This window comes from Brachyhypopomus gauderio, unplaced genomic scaffold (assembly GCF_052324685.1).
Source record: "Brachyhypopomus gauderio isolate BG-103 unplaced genomic scaffold, BGAUD_0.2 sc67, whole genome shotgun sequence".
Lineage (NCBI taxonomy): Eukaryota > Metazoa > Chordata > Actinopteri > Gymnotiformes > Hypopomidae > Brachyhypopomus > Brachyhypopomus gauderio.
In genome coordinates this window covers 158,509-178,745 of record NW_027506888.1, presented here as the reverse complement: position 1 = coordinate 178,745, position 20,237 = coordinate 158,509, and the positions used below count along the sequence as shown (strand labels likewise).

At 39.7% G+C, this 20,237-nt stretch overlaps 1 protein-coding gene across 1 annotated transcript in view; it reads right to left on the bottom strand.

The window, feature by feature from the left end:
- LOC143490906 (adhesion G protein-coupled receptor E1-like) overlaps positions 1-8,632 on the bottom strand; it is a 29,897-nt gene extending 21,265 nt beyond the window's left edge. Inside the window, exons 1-11 of the mRNA XM_076989459.1 lie at positions 8,509-8,632; positions 6,954-7,088; positions 6,550-6,581; positions 6,348-6,425; positions 6,070-6,253; positions 5,594-5,707; positions 5,145-5,401; positions 3,881-4,039; positions 2,474-2,680; positions 2,108-2,340; positions 1,917-1,983 (exon numbers count right to left, since the gene is read on the bottom strand). Of these exons, the coding sequence (XP_076845574.1) occupies positions 1,917-1,983; positions 2,108-2,340; positions 2,474-2,680; positions 3,881-4,039; positions 5,145-5,401; positions 5,594-5,707; positions 6,070-6,253; positions 6,348-6,359 (1,233 nt within the window). The 5' untranslated portion in view covers positions 6,360-6,425; positions 6,550-6,581; positions 6,954-7,088; positions 8,509-8,632. The remainder of the gene's footprint in view (positions 1-1,916; positions 1,984-2,107; positions 2,341-2,473; positions 2,681-3,880; positions 4,040-5,144; positions 5,402-5,593; positions 5,708-6,069; positions 6,254-6,347; positions 6,426-6,549; positions 6,582-6,953; positions 7,089-8,508) is intronic.
- Between the last annotated feature and the right edge of the window lie 11,605 nt (positions 8,633-20,237).

The following is a 20,237-nucleotide window of genomic DNA, read 5'->3' as shown; positions in this document are numbered from 1 at the left end:
GCTGTTTTTCTCTCCTCCCTACTGGGATTTCTTAGTAGCGTGTCACTGCTGTGGTTATTCTGCACCCTTTGAAAGATGGCTAGTCCCAATTGCCCAAAGGACTTTTATATGGATTTTAACTAGTAGTGGGCCGTTATCGGCGTTAACGGCGTTCGATAATGTGATATTCTTATCGGGCGATCTACTCTTAAAGTTGGGTTGGGAACTGGGTCAAAATAGCAAACTATGATGACTTTCACCTTTATAGTTTAGCTCGGGTGTATTCCTAACCAAATTACACAGTAGGGGCGAGAACGAGTTTTCAAACCTGTGAATTACAAAGACTACCACAACAAATCACATATGTGCTTACATGGATGCAGCCACGAAGCCGCCAGGTTTGCTTCATGGAAAATTCTTTTTTAAGAAGCTTCCTAATGGAGACATTGACAAGACTAAAGTTGTTTGCACCTTATGCAATGCGGAATTAGTTTATTGTAGGAGTTCTACCAGTCTAAAGTGTAACCAACACTACCAGGAATCAGTGCAAGTGTCAATAACCCCTAGATATCCCACAGGTTCCCTTATGTGGCGGTGTCACAAAAGTACCATTTAAACGCAAAGCACCCGTTTGCTAATGCTGCTGACACTGGGTCAAGCACTGATGCAGCCCAGGGGAAGAGTCACCGCCAAACTACTCTGAGGCAAGGTCAGCGCAGCTCTATCAGACAAGTTGACCAATCTCTTTGCTCAGTGGATTGCCACTAGCTGCCGGCCCATAAACATGGTTAGAAACCCTATCTCAAAGACTGAATTTATTGGGTGGCATGCATATTCTGAATGAGACATTTTAGTCTAGATTAATTTCAAGATTTCAGTGAGATGAATCTAGATTAAAAAATTAATCTATGCCCACCCCTAATTTTAACCCATTTGTCAGTTTCAAACTTAAGACTGAACTGTATTCCAGTCTGCATTTGAGATACAAAACTTTCACCAGCATCACTGTCCTCTGAATGAATTAAGCCATCTCAATGTGGACTTCTACTATGCAAACTGAGCAGGTCATGTGGAAGAGGAAGTGTTGTAGCACCACTTCCATTCCTGTATCCTGTAATGAAGGTCTGGTCTTAATTTTTCTCAAAGCTGAAGGCATCATCCTTCTATTACAAAACTGTCCCTGAAACCATTAAAACTATCAAGCACATTCTTGTACTTTAAACCAAAATATCATAAAACAAAAGCTAAAGTTTCAGAAAGTCAAAACCAATTCACTACAACAAATAAAACAATAAAATAGTTAGGAAGTAGCAGGAGAGCTGTTCCTATTATCCAGTCCAGTTGTCACCACAGTTCCTCAACACAGTGATACTGGTCAATTTTGTAACTCCCATTTAAGATACAAGCATCTTTATAACTAAGCATAAAAACAGTTTTAGTGTTAATGAAGTATCTTCACAAGTAAATATAAAGTTTTTTTTCTAAAAGTTCTATGAATGTGTCACGGAACAGCTCCGGACCCCTGCCTTTAGGCATGTGTTTATGTTGTCTGCGTCACGTTATAACCATGTATGTGTTTCCGTGGGTGTGGTTGTGTGTGTGCGCGTGTTTGTCGGTCTCACCTGTGGCTCGTCTCATGATCACTGGGGATTGTGTAGTTCGTCTATTTAATGTGCATGTGCGCAATGTCTCGTGCTTGTCTTTGTCGCAAGCCCTCATCAGTTTTGGTTCTGACAGTTTATGTGAGTGTTATATCTTTGTTGGTTATTTGTGCTGTGTGGAATAAACGTTGTATGTCTGCAACACACTTGCCTTGTCGTGCCTACCTCCCAGCCTTACAGAATGTTTAATACACAGCATTTTTCCTTTTTTTTCAGTTACTGTGACTGAGATGTTTTTTGACAGCGGCAAAATTATATATTATTTTAAGCACTTACTGTGAGAATAAAGCATACAGGGCCCAGAAAACTCCAGAAGAATTGTTCATCTTTCTTAAGCCAGCAACTACCATGTAGATGAAAAAAGTGCATATAGGTTCTGATTATAGATACAGGTTCTGTTTGCTGATTGAAACATTGGTATTTAAATTAACTTCCACATAGACTGATGAATCCCAGTCCACACTCACTTGTCACTGCCAAATCCATCAGGAAACAGCCCAGCAGACACGGATACTATAACCAGCGGAATAACATATCCAATTATAATCAGCCATTTCCAGCTAAGCACCTCCTTCTGCTTTGATCTGATGTTTGATAGGTTCCTCACAGCGATGAAGAGCAGTACAGCCTCTATGAACATCCACACAAATGCAGAGAGGAAGAGGAACAGTAGAACACCTGCTAATGTAACACATGCCAGCTGAAGAGAGGAAGAGAGAGAGATGTAAGAGCATATTTCACATTGGTAGGGAGATATGTTACTAAGTATATTCACCTAATGAAGATATATGGATAATAACTGTGTAAGGGTGTATTTAGATACAAGTACTCACCTGGATAGGTTGTATGTACTGCAGGAATTGTTGTGTGAGTAGGAAGAGGAGATGAGCTAACAGCAGGCTTAAACACAAGTTGATCTGAGCCGTGTTGGTCAATCTTGTATTCCTCCGACAAAGGGCAAAGGTCAGGAGAGCCAAACTCAGGAAGACCAGGCCTACTGACTCAGCAATAATATCTAGTAACTCCAGGGTGGGATCACTCTAAAAAACAGCAATGCATGTTTGATTTTATGTATTAATAACTGCACTGTGAGCATTATGTGGTGTGTCCATCAAACTAATGTTTTCTCCAACTAATTAATTTCTCACAACACATTACTGATACCAGTGGAAGTTGGGATATTGTGAGAAAAAGCTCATACTTTCAAGTGCTAGTTACAGTCAAACAAATCTAAATCTTCTTTACCAAAGAAATAATTTCAGAGACCAAGCTGTGTATTGTCACAAGAATTTAGTAATGTGGTGGTTTGATGTGGAAGCAAATCTGTCTCATCAGATTTAGTAAAAGTCTGAATTCCTGGCAGACAATTGCTTTGAATCAAATTTGTGTATCTTTTTGTCTTTGAATTCAGCTCTTCAAATATTCAGTAAATTTTCACTTATATTTTTCAATGTTCATGTAACAGAGCAAGGTATGCAGGATGCAGAAAGTATTTCACTTAAACATAGCTTTTAATAGCCAAAAACACGAAACAAGTATGACATGTAGACTCACAAAGGGACTCACAAAAATGAGTATGGGACAAGGCTAACTCAAACAACATATACTTAACATATAACAAGCGCCATGTGCACTAACGAGACGGGTGAACACATACACAAACAGCCACACCCACAGGAAGTACATATATAGATGCGGACTACATATACACACACCCAAAGGGAGGGGTCTGGGGCTGTAAACATGACAGTTCTCAAGTCAATATTTAAATAATATATGTACATGTTGTTTGAATTTGATAGGCTTTTTACATATCCCGAAATTCACATTCAGAAAATTCCAATAAACACCAGGATATGAAGGATAATTAAGCAATTCTGTTGCCATTGGCTATGCTCCAATGCTCATTATATTTTTCCTAATTCCATTCATGTTTTGTGATACAGCTTGTATCTTTATGTAATTACAGTCAGGACTTCCTTGGTAACTTCATGTTACAGTTACATTTGTCTCTGATCTTTATGCAGTCTTCCTTACTGCTTTGTCTATTGTTTTAACATGAGTGTAGGGAGTGTTAATTCCAACACAACACAACTCTGGGTGGAGACAGGGCAGAGGGAAAGGAATGTGTAAAGGAAAGGTGTGAACTACCTGAACTGGTTTTGTAAATTCTGACAGCCTTGTGCATATGGTTTTTAAAATTGTTTTAAGTTTCCTACAGTAATCCCTTTGTCTCTTACCACTGAGTCTTCTATTTGCATGAGGAGCGCCAAGGTTTCTGGGTGAACACAAGAACACACTGTGTAACTGTCATTCTTCCAGGTGACATGACAAAATCCATTAACCCATTTAGTGCCGCTCCAGGTCACGCAGGATGCATCATAATGCTGGTGATACTTCTAGGCCATTTACATAAAACAGAGATCAAAATGTGTGATTGGTTAAAGAAAATAAAGTCTAGACAAAACAAAGCAAGCATTCTTGAAATTGTCAACTTTTCAGAAATCAAAAAGACAAGTATAAAAGTCAAATAAGAGGTCCCTTGATTTTGTATGTCTCTACAATTAAAAAGAACAGTCAACACCAGGTGACAAATATAGTGTGTATAGATTGACTGGCAGTGATCTGATTAGGCAATGCATCATACATAGTAATTTGATAGGGTAAGGGCAATGGTAGAACAGTGTAATACTGCTCCATTATTGACTATGGCTTCATCAACTATCATGAGCCTTTTGAGGTTCTCTTGCAAAAGTAATTGATTAATCCTAACGTGTTGTAGGGGGTGCTATTCCTTGGACTACCTGTGTTTTTTTTATTTCACTGTACTCTTGACTTCCTTTAAGGCAGGGATGTCAAAGTCAAATACACCAAGTGCCAAAAAAACTCATTTGCTACAAGCCGAGGGCCGGACTGGTTCAATGTTTATTAAAACATATTAAAATGATTGCACATAGCCTATTGAACCAAGACCTAACACAGTGTATATTATTTAATGCCTAAATGAATAAAGCAATATTTTCTCATGGATCTGTCAGTAATTTCAAGTGAAAACATTTTTCAACAAGCAAACATAAATAAAGTAATATTGAAAAGTGCTGGAATTTAAGCTAAAGTACTTGAAAATGCTTGAAATTGTAACTACTTCGTTTCACACCAAATAGCTATCTGACTGAACAGTTATCTTGTATTACGTTAACAAATACGAGCCTCTTGTAATTCCAGGACGAAACATGACTTCGCGGGCTACCGTTGCATTGTGGGGAATGTAGTGTTTGTGCGTGCAAAACACCATCAGGCGGCTGTGGCCTGCGGGCCGGTTCTAATAGTAATTAAATATCATCCAGGGGGCCATAGATAATCAATTCGCGGGCCGGATCTGGCCCGCGGGCCTTGACTTTGACATATGTGCTTTAAGGGATTTTGTTCCCTTCAGCCTTATTTAAGGATTAGGTTGTTAAACTTTATATTTCATAGATTATTTTCATATTCATTAGAACTCACATCAGGATTATTCAGGGTGACATTGTAAGGCACTTGCAATGGCATCTTAGGGTCATCCGTGGTCTGTGACGTGTGTGGATAGTCAATGTCTCGACTAGGTGATGGATTGTGATTGACAGTACTTGGATTGTTACTGATTGGCAGCACCATGACTGTTACCACAATGGACATCATAGTTTTCACAGCATTGGTATTTGTATCAGGTTTCAGCATATTTAACATGTTGGAGTAGGTCATGAAAACCACAGCAGTTGATCCTAAAGGTAGACCAAGTATAACAAATAAATATGACGTGATCTGCATCTCCGGATTATTTACAGATTAAACAAAACATCATCAGCCCATTTCATGCCATGAGTTTGAAATTAAGTTTTATAGTAAGATGTGGACTTCATAAAAACAGATATACTGGCTACTACAATGGTTAAAATTAACAGTTGTTACTTTACCATTGTTGTGCTTTGAAATTGCAATCAGGTCAATATCCAAGAAAGCAGTGCTTGTTTTGATTTGGGGGATTTTTGTGAGTGTGGTATTAGGTCCAACCTTAAATATCCCAATATCTAGATCAAAACAACAAATCAAGCATGTTGATCTCATGAAATATCAAATGTCTGTTTGTTCCAGTATATTATTTATGACAAAAGGAGATACATGGCCCTGGTATTTGCCAGGTCAAATGAGGTGCATCATACCACTAAGTACATCTACTAACCTATTGTATACTACATCAGTATAATTAATATTAAATGTTGTTTACAGGGTATTTGCAACTCTTAGTTTTAAAGATCCTTTCACATATGCAGAGCAAATGAAATGTTGGGGACGAGTTTCTCTTCAAACATTTTGCCCAGCCAACCTAAATAACCATAAGAGATGCTGCTGTGGTGTCCAGGTCAGCTGTAGTTTTATTGTGGTCTCTCACCTAAATTTGGGAGATTGATGCTGGTAGAGTCCATTTTGACATTGTTCACCATTATTGACACCAACTTCTCAGTGGCTTTAAGGATAGAGTTCCCATAGTTTGCCATGGTACTTTGTGCAGTAGATTCAAAACCATTCAAAAGATATGTATTATTATGTATTGTAGCCAGAATGTTGACCATGACCTAAGCAATCACAAAGGAGATTTACATGACATCCACACAAAACTGCCCAAACACAGATGTATTAAGGTAAATGAGAGAGTGAAATATTCCTCACATTTTGTGGCATCACTTGAGCTGTGCTAATTTGAGATTCGTTCAGGAGATTCACTAAACACTCTAATGTGAAATTCACCTAGAACAAAAAGTATCTCATTGATGTTTTATATTGTGCAGTATAACTGTTATAACTGTTATCACACATCTTAATGTGTGATTATTAAAATAGTTTATTCAAGGTCACTGTCCTCTATACATACCTCGCATGTTTGAGGTTGTTGAATTTGGAAATCTGAAAATCAGAGTTATGTTGATTTATACATACTCAAAATGCTAACTAGTACACACCTAGGAAGCTATCTAAAATCTACAGGCAAAGTTTGTGAGACTGAGGAATGCACTGATCTAGATGCTACATTTTAAAAACAATACTGTTGGCCATCACATGTTGTTACAGCTATGATCCAGGTAGGTGAGATGTTGGACTTGCACAGAGTGATTCATTGTTTTTACTATAATCACCTAGACGTTTCAAAAAGTTAAAGGCAAGGCAGGTTTATTTATAAAGCACTCTGGCAATTCAAAGAAAGGAAAGAAGCTTACTACGACCCAAGGTCTATCACCTTAGGAAGGTGTTAAAGAAGAAACAGCACCTGTACAGCACCTGTACATCCATAGGAGTCCCCTGTGGGCAGGAATCCATCAGGTATGGAGAGTCCAGTATCACACACACAGCTGCCATTAGAAGGATTACATTGAGCATGCTCACCACAGGGAGATGGACTACAGGAAGAATGGCCTGCAGAGACACAAACAGTAAAATTATACAATTTATGTAAAAATAAGAAAACAATTTTTTATACATATATAATAATTGTTGCATTTGGCTCTGTCCCACCTCCCAGCCTCATCCACGTCTCCCATTATGGGAGTTATGTAAGGTTCTCTTATTACTCTGGTTCTTTGTGTCTTGGACTATTAACTCTGTTAAGTCTCCCAAGTGCTGTGAATCCTGACCTATGTCTGTTGTTCACTGTGTTCACTGTGCAACAGTTGTTGTTCAATGTGTTCACTGTGCATTTGGCCTACGTTCAAATTTTTGCCGTCCGGCAGCCTATGTCATAAATTCAATAATATGTGGCTCACCAGCCCAGTGGACCAGAGTATAAAATACACATACAATAGAGCTATTTTATATTTCACCAGAAGATGGCAGTAGACTTAGTCTATACTGCAGTCCCCTATGTCCTCACCCATCATGTATCTGCCTGTATATGTATCATGTACAGTGATGTCAGTAACGCGTTACTCTAATCTTACCACTTTTTTCGGTAACGAGTAATATAACGTGCTACTATTTCCAGTCCAGTAATCAGATTAAAGTGTTAAGTGACACTGGGGGGCGGCGACGGCGCGCGCCAGGGTTGCGTTATCAATAAAGTTTCCCTCCTCGGGATTTTTGGATTAATCATTTATTAAGCTGATTAGTCTTTGCAATACATTATTCTTATCATTCTTCCGTAGTGCAGCTAGGCTACTTCCGTTATGCTTTCCATTCCACAATCTAGAGTCTTAAAGAATTCAAATTCCTGCTGTGTGACCTTCAGAGTCGCCTGCTTCACAACCCATGTGAGCTGTCTAGAAACACACAGGTGCTTCACTCTGGTAACGTTATTTACAGGTGGCAAGGGCAGCATATTTCTCCAGCAACATCTTTAGAGTTTGGCTTCCAATACCACTGACCATTCTCATGCGCTAAAGAGTCACAAGCATATTTTTACAATCACAATGATTGGCACCTTTCATGACACTTTTAAAGCCACCTGTGTTGAAAATCGTGCCCATGTCTCTAAGCAGCCATGTCTCAACACAGAAGATACTTCTCCAAAGCTCATGGGCACACCACACCAGAGACATGAACTCTCTTCAGCAAGATCACAGCCTCCAACATCTTTCAAGCAATTCCATCACATAAACCAAGCTGTTTGGGCTAGGACAAACATTCACAAGTTCCTGATCCAAAGAGACCATAAAGTCTACATACAAAGCCATAAATAACCCATGAATAGTCCATATACTGTTCACTAATTATATTTCTTATTACATTATATCCAGTCATCTTACAACAGTCCTCAGGACACGTATACTTCAAAAACGATAATAATTATCATTGGTCATTCTATAAAAAGAAGAAAATGTGAAATGTATTCTCACTATACCTGTTTAGAACAGTTTTGTATATGTCAAAACTCATTACAAAGGCACAGACTTTATCAAAATGACAAACTTTAGAGGTTAGAAAGTTAACACTATTTAATTTGTAAATGAACAAAAATGCACGAGTGTCGCTTTAATTTGAAAAACGAATTGTTTTGTCTTGATTTGTTGTCCCGTTGCCTTGGTAAAATGCCTATAGCCTAAGGGCACGGCCTCCTTTTGATTATTCTTTTAATAATCTACAAAATAAAACTTTTCAGTCACATAAACAGACACAGGGCAAGGTAAACTAAATAGCACACATAATTACAGACATATTTAAAATAATTGTACATTATCGTAACGTAATACAGATGAATAGCGCAGCCACGGGGGCGCATGGGTAAGTGGGGCATGCCCCATTGGACCGAGGCAAATTACCCATGAGGCCCCAGCGCGGCTCAGTTAAAAGATAGGTTTATGATGGTTAGGTTGTACAATTATTAAATACGTGTGTAATTGTTAGTATCATTTAGTTTAGCTTGCCTTGTGTCTGTTTATGTGACTGTACAGTCGTTGTCACTCCCGCCATGTTTGTGTCGCCATGTCATTAGACGTGTTCTTATATATCTTTTATGTGTAATTTAAATAAAAGGCGGAGTTTTCACATATCGACCGTGTGTGCAGCTGTTTTCCAGTGACTACAATCAAGTCCGTCTCCCTTTTAATTTGTAGATTTACAAAAACGCACGAGTGTCGCTTTAATTTGAAAAACTAATTGTTTTGACTTGATTTGTTGTCCCGTTGCCTTGGTAAAATGCCTATAGCCTAAGGGCACGGCCTCCTTTTGATTATTCTTTTAATAATCTACAAAATAAAACATTTCAGTAACATAAACAGACACAGGGCAAGGTAAACTAAATGGCACACATAATTACAGACATATTTAAAATAATTGTACATTATCGTAACGTAATACAGATGAATAGCGCAGCCACGGGGGCGCATGGGTAAGTGGGGAATGCCCCATTGGACCGAGGCAAATTACCCATGAGGCCCCAGCGCGGCTCAGTTAAAAGATAGTTTTATGATGGTTAGGTTGTACAATTATTAAATACGTGTGTAATTGTTAGTATCATTTAGTTTAGCTTGCCTTGTGTCTGTTTATGTGACTGTACAGTCGTTGTCACTCCCGCCATGTGTGTGTCGCCATCTCATAACACCTGTTCATATAAGAGTTTTATGGGTAAATTCAACATCATTAAAAGCTCCTACTTGTTTACCCTGTGTGCTACCATATTCCACCAACCACAATTATGTCTGTTATTCTTTTAAGAACCCATATGTCTATCAACTTTTACTCCAGTGCAAACCACAATATAGCAAAATGCACATGTTTAATCATTTATTAAGCTGATTAGTCTTTGCAACACATTATTCTTATCATTCTTCCGTAGTGCAGCTAGGCTACTTCCGTTATGCTTTCCATTCCACAATCTAGAGTCTTAAAGAATTCAAATTCCTGCTGTGTGACCTTCAGAGTCGCCTGCTTCACAACCCATGTGAGCTGTCTAGAACCACACAGGTGCTTCACTCTGGTAACGTTATTTACAGGTGGCAAGGGCAGCATATTTCTCCAGCAACATCTTTAGAGTTTGGCTTCCAATACCACTGACCATTCTCATGCGCTAAAGAGTCACAAGCATATTTTTACAATCACAATGATTGGCACCTTTCATGACACTTTTAAAGCCACCTGTGTTGAAAATCGTGCCCATGTCTCTAAGCAGCCATGTCTCAACACAGAAGATACTTCTCCAAAGCTCATGGGCACACCACACCAGAGACATGAACTCTCTTCAGCAAGATCACAGCCTCCAACATCTTTCAAGCAATTCCATCACATAAACCAAGCTGTTTGGGCTAGGACAAACATTCACAAGTTCCTGATCCAAAGAGACCATAAAGTCTACATACAAAGCCATACATAACCCATGAGTAGTCCATAAGTAGAATATCAGCAAAGGCTCCTGCATATAGAGCATGTGTGCTGCAATATTCCACACACCACAATGATGTATGCCATCCTTTTAAGAAAGCACTTGTCTACCAACTTTTACTCCAGTGCAAACCACAATATAGCAAAATGCACATGTTTAATCATTTATTAAGCTGATTAGTCTTTGCAATACATTATTCTTATCATTCTTCCGTAGTGCAGCTAGGCTACTTCCGTTATGCTTTCCATTCCACAATCTAGAGTCTTAAAGAATTCAAATTCCTGCTGTGTGACCTTCAGAGTCGCCTGCTTCACAACCCATGTGAGCTGTCTAGAACCACACAGGTGCTTCACTCTGGTAACGTTATTTACAGGTGGCAAGGGCAGCATATTTCTCCAGCAACATCTTTAGAGTTTGGCTTCCAATACCACTGACCATTCTCATGCGCTAAAGAGTCACAAGCATATTTTTACAATCACAATGATTGGCACCTTTCATGACACTTTTAAAGCCACCTGTGTTGAAAATCGTGCCCATGTCTCTAAGCAGCCATGTCTCAACACAGAAGATACTTCTCCAAAGCTCATGGGCACACCACACCAGAGACATGAACTCTCTTCAGCAAGATCACAGCCTCCAACATCTTTCAAGCAATTCCATCACATAAACCAAGCTGTTTGGGCTAGGACAAACATTCACAAGTTCCTGATCCAAAGAGACCATAAAGTCTACATACAAAGCCATACATAACCCATGAGTAGTCCATAAGTAGAATATCAGCAAAGGCTCCTGCATATAGAGCATGTGTGCTGCAATATTCCACACACCACAATGATGTATGCCATCCTTTTAAGAAAGCACTTGTCTACCAACTTTTACTCCAGTGCAAACCACAATATAGCAAAATGCACATGTTTAATCATTTATTAAGCTGATTAGTCTTTGCAATACATTATTCTTATCATTCTTCCGTAGTGCAGCTAGGCTACTTCCGTTATGCTTTCCATTCCACAATCTAGAGTCTTAAAGAATTCAAATTCCTGCTGTGTGACCTTCAGAGTCGCCTGCTTCACAACCCATGTGAGCTGTCTAGAACCACACAGGTGCTTCACTCTGGTAACGTTATTTACAGGTGGCAAGGGCAGCATATTTCTCCAGCAACATCTTTAGAGTTTGGCTTCCAATACCACTGACCATTCTCATGCGCTAAAGAGTCACAAGCATATTTTTACAATCACAATGATTGGCACCTTTCATGACACTTTTAAAGCCACCTGTGTTGAAAATCGTGCCCATGTCTCTAAGCAGCCATGTCTCAACACAGAAGATACTTCTCCAAAGCTCATGGGCACACCACACCAGAGACATGAACTCTCTTCAGCAAGATCACAGCCTCCAACATCTTTCAAGCAATTCCATCACATAAACCAAGCTGTTTGGGCTAGGACAAACATTCACAAGTTCCTGATCCAAAGAGACCATAAAGTCTACATACAAAGCCATACATAACCCATGAGTAGTCCATAAGTAGAATATCAGCAAAGGCTCCTGCATATAGAGCATGTGTGCTGCAATATTCCACACACCACAATGATGTATGCCATCCTTTTAAGAAAGCACTTGTCTACCAACTTTTACTCCAGTGCAAACCACAATATAGCAAAATGCACATGTTTAATCATTTATTAAGCTGATTAGTCTTTGCAATACATTATTCTTATCATTCTTCCGTAGTGCAGCTAGGCTACTTCCGTTATGCTTTCCATTCCACAATCTAGAGTCTTAAAGAATTCAAATTCCTGCTGTGTGACCTTCAGAGTCGCCTGCTTCACAACCCATGTGAGCTGTCTAGAACCACACAGGTGCTTCACTCTGGTAACGTTATTTACAGGTGGCAAGGGCAGCATATTTCTCCAGCAACATCTTTAGAGTTTGGCTTCCAATACCACTGACCATTCTCATGCGCTAAAGAGTCACAAGCATATTTTTACAATCACAATGATTGGCACCTTTCATGACACTTTTAAAGCCACCTGTGTTGAAAATCGTGCCCATGTCTCTAAGCAGCCATGTCTCAACACAGAAGATACTTCTCCAAAGCTCATGGGCACACCACACCAGAGACATGAACTCTCTTCAGCAAGATCACAGCCTCCAACATCTTTCAAGCAATTCCATCACATAAACCAAGCTGTTTGGGCTAGGACAAACATTCACAAGTTCCTGATCCAAAGAGACCATAAAGTCTACATACAAAGCCATACATAACCCATGAGTAGTCCATAAGTAGAATATCAGCAAAGGCTCCTGCATATAGAGCATGTGTGCTGCAATATTCCACACACCACAATGATGTATGCCATCCTTTTAAGAAAGCACTTGTCTACCAACTTTTACTCCAGTGCAAACCACAATATAGCAAAATGCACATGTTTAATCATTTATTAAGCTGATTAGTCTTTGCAATACATTATTCTTATCATTCTTCCGTAGTGCAGCTAGGCTACTTCCGTTATGCTTTCCATTCCACAATCTAGAGTCTTAAAGAATTCAAATTCCTGCTGTGTGACCTTCAGAGTCGCCTGCTTCACAACCCATGTGAGCTGTCTAGAACCACACAGGTGCTTCACTCTGGTAACGTTATTTACAGGTGGCAAGGGCAGCATATTTCTCCAGCAACATCTTTAGAGTTTGGCTTCCAATACCACTGACCATTCTCATGCGCTAAAGAGTCACAAGCATATTTTTACAATCACAATGATTGGCACCTTTCATGACACTTTTAAAGCCACCTGTGTTGAAAATCGTGCCCATGTCTCTAAGCAGCCATGTCTCAACACAGAAGATACTTCTCCAAAGCTCATGGGCACACCACACCAGAGACATGAACTCTCTTCAGCAAGATCACAGCCTCCAACATCTTTCAAGCAATTCCATCACATAAACCAAGCTGTTTGGGCTAGGACAAACATTCACAAGTTCCTGATCCAAAGAGACCATAAAGTCTACATACAAAGCCATACATAACCCATGAGTAGTCCATAAGTAGAATATCAGCAAAGGCTCCTGCATATAGAGCATGTGTGCTGCAATATTCCACACACCACAATGATGTATGCCATCCTTTTAAGAAAGCACTTGTCTACCAACTTTTACTCCAGTGCAAACCACAATATAGCAAAATGCACATGTTTAATCATTTATTAAGCTGATTAGTCTTTGCAATACATTATTCTTATCATTCTTCCGTAGTGCAGCTAGGCTACTTCCGTTATGCTTTCCATTCCACAATCTAGAGTCTTAAAGAATTCAAATTCCTGCTGTGTGACCTTCAGAGTCGCCTGCTTCACAACCCATGTGAGCTGTCTAGAACCACACAGGTGCTTCACTCTGGTAACGTTATTTACAGGTGGCAAGGGCAGCATATTTCTCCAGCAACATCTTTAGAGTTTGGCTTCCAATACCACTGACCATTCTCATGCGCTAAAGAGTCACAAGCATATTTTTACAATCACAATGATTGGCACCTTTCATGACACTTTTAAAGCCACCTGTGTTGAAAATCGTGCCCATGTCTCTAAGCAGCCATGTCTCAACACAGAAGATACTTCTCCAAAGCTCATGGGCACACCACACCAGAGACATGAACTCTCTTCAGCAAGATCACAGCCTCCAACATCTTTCAAGCAATTCCATCACATAAACCAAGCTGTTTGGGCTAGGACAAACATTCACAAGTTCCTGATCCAAAGAGACCATAAAGTCTACATACAAAGCCATACATAACCCATGAGTAGTCCATAAGTAGAATATCAGCAAAGGCTCCTGCATATAGAGCATGTGTGCTGCAATATTCCACACACCACAATGATGTATGCCATCCTTTTAAGAAAGCACTTGTCTACCAACTTTTACTCCAGTGCAAACCACAATATAGCAAAATGCACATGTTTAATCATTTATTAAGCTGATTAGTCTTTGCAATACATTATTCTTATCATTCTTCCGTAGTGCAGCTAGGCTACTTCCGTTATGCTTTCCATTCCACAATCTAGAGTCTTAAAGAATTCAAATTCCTGCTGTGTGACCTTCAGAGTCGCCTGCTTCACAACCCATGTGAGCTGTCTAGAACCACACAGGTGCTTCACTCTGGTAACGTTATTTACAGGTGGCAAGGGCAGCATATTTCTCCAGCAACATCTTTAGAGTTTGGCTTCCAATACCACTGACCATTCTCATGCGCTAAAGAGTCACAAGCATATTTTTACAATCACAATGATTGGCACCTTTCATGACACTTTTAAAGCCACCTGTGTTGAAAATCGTGCCCATGTCTCTAAGCAGCCATGTCTCAACACAGAAGATACTTCTCCAAAGCTCATGGGCACACCACACCAGAGACATGAACTCTCTTCAGCAAGATCACAGCCTCCAACATCTTTCAAGCAATTCCATCACATAAACCAAGCTGTTTGGGCTAGGACAAACATTCACAAGTTCCTGATCCAAAGAGACCATAAAGTCTACATACAAAGCCATACATAACCCATGAGTAGTCCATAAGTAGAATATCAGCAAAGGCTCCTGCATATAGAGCATGTGTGCTGCAATATTCCACACACCACAATGATGTATGCCATCCTTTTAAGAAAGCACTTGTCTACCAACTTTTACTCCAGTGCAAACCACAATATAGCAAAATGCACATGTTTAATCATTTATTAAGCTGATTAGTCTTTGCAATACATTATTCTTATCATTCTTCCGTAGTGCAGCTAGGCTACTTCCGTTATGCTTTCCATTCCACAATCTAGAGTCTTAAAGAATTCAAATTCCTGCTGTGTGACCTTCAGAGTCGCCTGCTTCACAACCCATGTGAGCTGTCTAGAACCACACAGGTGCTTCACTCTGGTAACGTTATTTACAGGTGGCAAGGGCAGCATATTTCTCCAGCAACATCTTTAGAGTTTGGCTTCCAATACCACTGACCATTCTCATGCGCTAAAGAGTCACAAGCATATTTTTACAATCACAATGATTGGCACCTTTCATGACACTTTTAAAGCCACCTGTGTTGAAAATCGTGCCCATGTCTCTAAGCAGCCATGTCTCAACACAGAAGATACTTCTCCAAAGCTCATGGGCACACCACACCAGAGACATGAACTCTCTTCAGCAAGATCACAGCCTCCAACATCTTTCAAGCAATTCCATCACATAAACCAAGCTGTTTGGGCTAGGACAAACATTCACAAGTTCCTGATCCAAAGAGACCATAAAGTCTACATACAAAGCCATACATAACCCATGAGTAGTCCATAAGTAGAATATCAGCAAAGGCTCCTGCATATAGAGCATGTGTGCTGCAATATTCCACACACCACAATGATGTATGCCATCCTTTTAAGAAAGCACTTGTCTACCAACTTTTACTCCAGTGCAAACCACAATATAGCAAAATGCACATGTTTAATCATTTATTAAGCTGATTAGTCTTTGCAATACATTATTCTTATCATTCTTCCGTAGTGCAGCTAGGCTACTTCCGTTATGCTTTCCATTCCACAATCTAGAGTCTTAAAGAATTCAAATTCCTGCTGTGTGACCTTCAGAGTCGCCTGCTTCACAACCCATGTGAGCTGTCTAGAAACACACAGGTGCTTCACTCTGGTAACGTTATTTACAGGTGGCAAGGGCAGCATATTTCTCCAGCAACATCTTTAGAGTTTGGCTTCCAATACCACTGACCATTCTCATGCGCTAAAGAGTCACAAGCATATTTTTACAATCACAATGATTGGCACCTTTCATGACACTTTTAAAGCCACCTGTGTTGAAAATCGTGCCCATGTCTCTAAGCAGCCATGTCTCAACACAGAAGATACTTCTCCAAAGCTCATGGGCACACCACACCAGAGACATGAACTCTCTTCAGCAAGATCACAGCCTCCAACATCTTTCAAGCAATTCCATCACATAAACCAAGCTGTTTGGGCTAGGACAAACATTCACAAGTTCCTGATCCAAAGAGACCATAAAGTCTACATACAAAGCCATACATAACCCATGAGTAGTCCATAAGTAGAATATCAGCAAAGGCTCCTGCATATAGAGCATGTGTGCTGCAATATTCCACACACCACAATGATGTATGCCATCCTTTTAAGAAAGCACTTGTCTACCAACTTTTACTCCAGTGCAAACCACAATATAGCAAAATGCACATGTTTAATCATTTATTAAGCTGATTAGTCTTTGCAATACATTATTCTTATCATTCTTCCGTAGTGCAGCTAGGCTACTTCCGTTATGCTTTCCATTCCACAATCTAGAGTCTTAAAGAATTCAAATTCCTGCTGTGTGACCTTCAGAGTCGCCTGCTTCACAACCCATGTGAGCTGTCTAGAACCACACAGGTGCTTCACTCTGGTAACGTTATTTACAGGTGGCAAGGGCAGCATATTTCTCCAGCAACATCTTTAGAGTTTGGCTTCCAATACCACTGACCATTCTCATGCGCTAAAGAGTCACAAGCATATTTTTACAATCACAATGATTGGCACCTTTCATGACACTTTTAAAGCCACCTGTGTTGAAAATCGTGCCCATGTCTCTAAGCAGCCATGTCTCAACACAGAAGATACTTCTCCAAAGCTCATGGGCACACCACACCAGAGACATGAACTCTCTTCAGCAAGATCACAGCCTCCAACATCTTTCAAGCAATTCCATCACATAAACCAAGCTGTTTGGGCTAGGACAAACATTCACAAGTTCCTGATCCAAAGAGACCATAAAGTCTACATACAAAGCCATACATAACCCATGAGTAGTCCATAAGTAGAATATCAGCAAAGGCTCCTGCATATAGAGCATGTGTGCTGCAATATTCCACACACCACAATGATGTATGCCATCCTTTTAAGAAAGCACTTGTCTACCAACTTTTACTCCAGTGCAAACCACAATATAGCAAAATGCACATGTTTAATCATTTATTAAGCTGATTAGTCTTTGCAATACATTATTCTTATCATTCTTCCGTAGTGCAGCTAGGCTACTTCCGTTATGCTTTCCATTCCACAATCTAGAGTCTTAAAGAATTCAAATTCCTGCTGTGTGACCTTCAGAGTCGCCTGCTTCACAACCCATGTGAGCTGTCTAGAAACACACAGGTGCTTCACTCTGGTAACGTTATTTACAGGTGGCAAGGGCAGCATATTTCTCCAGCAACATCTTTAGAGTTTGGCTTCCAATACCACTGACCATTCTCATGCGCTAAAGAGTCACAAGCATATTTTTACAATCACAATGATTGGCACCTTTCATGACACTTTTAAAGCCACCTGTGTTGAAAATCGTGCCCATGTCTCTAAGCAGCCATGTCTCAACACAGAAGATACTTCTCCAAAGCTCATGGGCACACCACACCAGAGACATGAACTCTCTTCAGCAAGATCACAGCCTCCAACATCTTTCAAGCAATTCCATCACATAAACCAAGCTGTTTGGGCTAGGACAAACATTCACAAGTTCCTGATCCAAAGAGACCATAAAGTCTACATACAAAGCCATAAATAACCCATGAATAGTCCATATACCGTTCACTAATTATATTTCTTATTACATTATATCCAGTCATCTTACAACAGTCCTCAGGACACGTATACTTCAAAAACGATAATAATTATCATTGGTCATTCTATAAAAAGAAGAAAATGTGAAATGTATTCTCACTATACCTGTTTAGAACAGTTTTGTATATGTCAAAACTCATTACAAAGGCACAGACTTTATCAAAATGACAAACTTTAGAGGTTAGAAAGTTAACACTATTTAATTTGTAAATGAACAAAAATGCACGAGTGTCGCTTTAATTTGAAAAACGAATTGTTTTGTCTTGATTTGTTGTCCCGTTGCCTTGGTAAAATGCCTATAGCCTAAGGGCACGGCCTCCTTTTGATTATTCTTTTATTAATCTACAAAATAAAACTTTTCAGTCACATAAACAGACACAGGGCAAGGTAAACTAAATAGCACACATAATTACAGACATATTTAAAATAATTGTACATTATCGTAACGTAATACAGATGAATAGCGCAGCCACGGGGGCGCATGGGTAAGTGGGGCATGCCCCATTGGACCGAGGCAAATTACCCATGAGGCCCCAGCGCGGCTCAGTTAAAAGATAGGTTTATGATGGTTAGGTTGTACAATTATTAAATACGTGTGTAATTGTTAGTATCATTTAGTTTAGCTTGCCTTGTGTCTGTTTATGTGACTGTACAGTCGTTGTCACTCCCGCCATGTTTGTGTCGCCATGTCATTAGACGTGTTCTTATATATCTTTTATGTGTAATTTAAATAAAAGGCGGAGTTTTCACATATCGACCGTGTGTGCAGCTGTTTTCCAGTGACTACAATCAAGTCCGTCTCCCTTTTAATTTGTAGATTTACAAAAACGCACGAGTGTCGCTTTAATTTGAAAAACTAATTGTTTTGACTTGATTTGTTGTCCCGTTGCCTTGGTAAAATGCCTATAGCCTAAGGGCACGGCCTCCTTTTGATTATTCTTTTAATAATCTACAAAATAAAACATTTCAGTAACATAAACAGACACAGGGCAAGGTAAACTAAATGGCACACATAATTACAGACATATTTAAAATAATTGTACATTATCGTAACGTAATACAGATGAATAGCGCAGCCACGGGGGCGCATGGGTAAGTGGGGAATGCCCCATTGGACCGAGGCAAATTACCCATGAGGCCCCAGCGCGGCTCAGTTAAAAGATAGTTTTATGATGGTTAGGTTGTACAATTATTAAATACGTGTGTAATTGTTAGTATCATTTAGTTTAGCTTGCCTTGTGTCTGTTTATGTGACTGTACAGTCGTTGTCACTCCCGCCATGTGTGTGTCGCCATCTCATAACACCTGTTCATATAAGAGTTTTATGGGTAAATTCAACATCATTAAAAGCTCCTACTTGTTTACCCTGTGTGCTACCATATTCCACCAACCACAATTATGTCTGTTATTCTTTTAAGAACCCATATGTCTATCAACTTTTACTCCAGTGCAAACCACAATATAGCAAAATGCACATGTTTAATCATTTATTAAGCTGATTAGTCTTTGCAACACATTATTCTTATCATTCTTCCGTAGTGCAGCTAGGCTACTTCCGTTATGCTTTCCATTCCACAATCTAGAGTCTTAAAGAATTCAAATTCCTGCTGTGTGACCTTCAGAGTCGCCTGCTTCACAACCCATGTGAGCTGTCTAGAAACACACAGGTGCTTCACTCTGGTAACGTTATTTACAGGTTGCAAGGGCAGCATATTTCTCCAGCAACATCTTTAGAGTTTGGCTTCCAATACCACTGACCATTCTCATGCGCTAAAGAGTCACAAGCATATTTTTACAATCACAATGATTGGCACCTTTCATGACACTTTTAAAGCCACCTGTGTTGAAAATCGTGCCCATGTCTCTAAGCAGCCATGTCTCAACACAGAAGATACTTCTCCAAAGCTCATGGGCACACCACACCAGAGACATGAACTCTCTTCAGCAAGATCACAGCCTCCAACATCTTTCAAGCAATTCCATCACATAAACCAAGCTGTTTGGGCTAGGACAAACATTCACAAGTTCCTGATCCAAAGAGACCATAAAGTCTACATACAAAGCCATAAATAACCCATGAATAGTCCATATACTGTTCACTAATTATATTTCTTA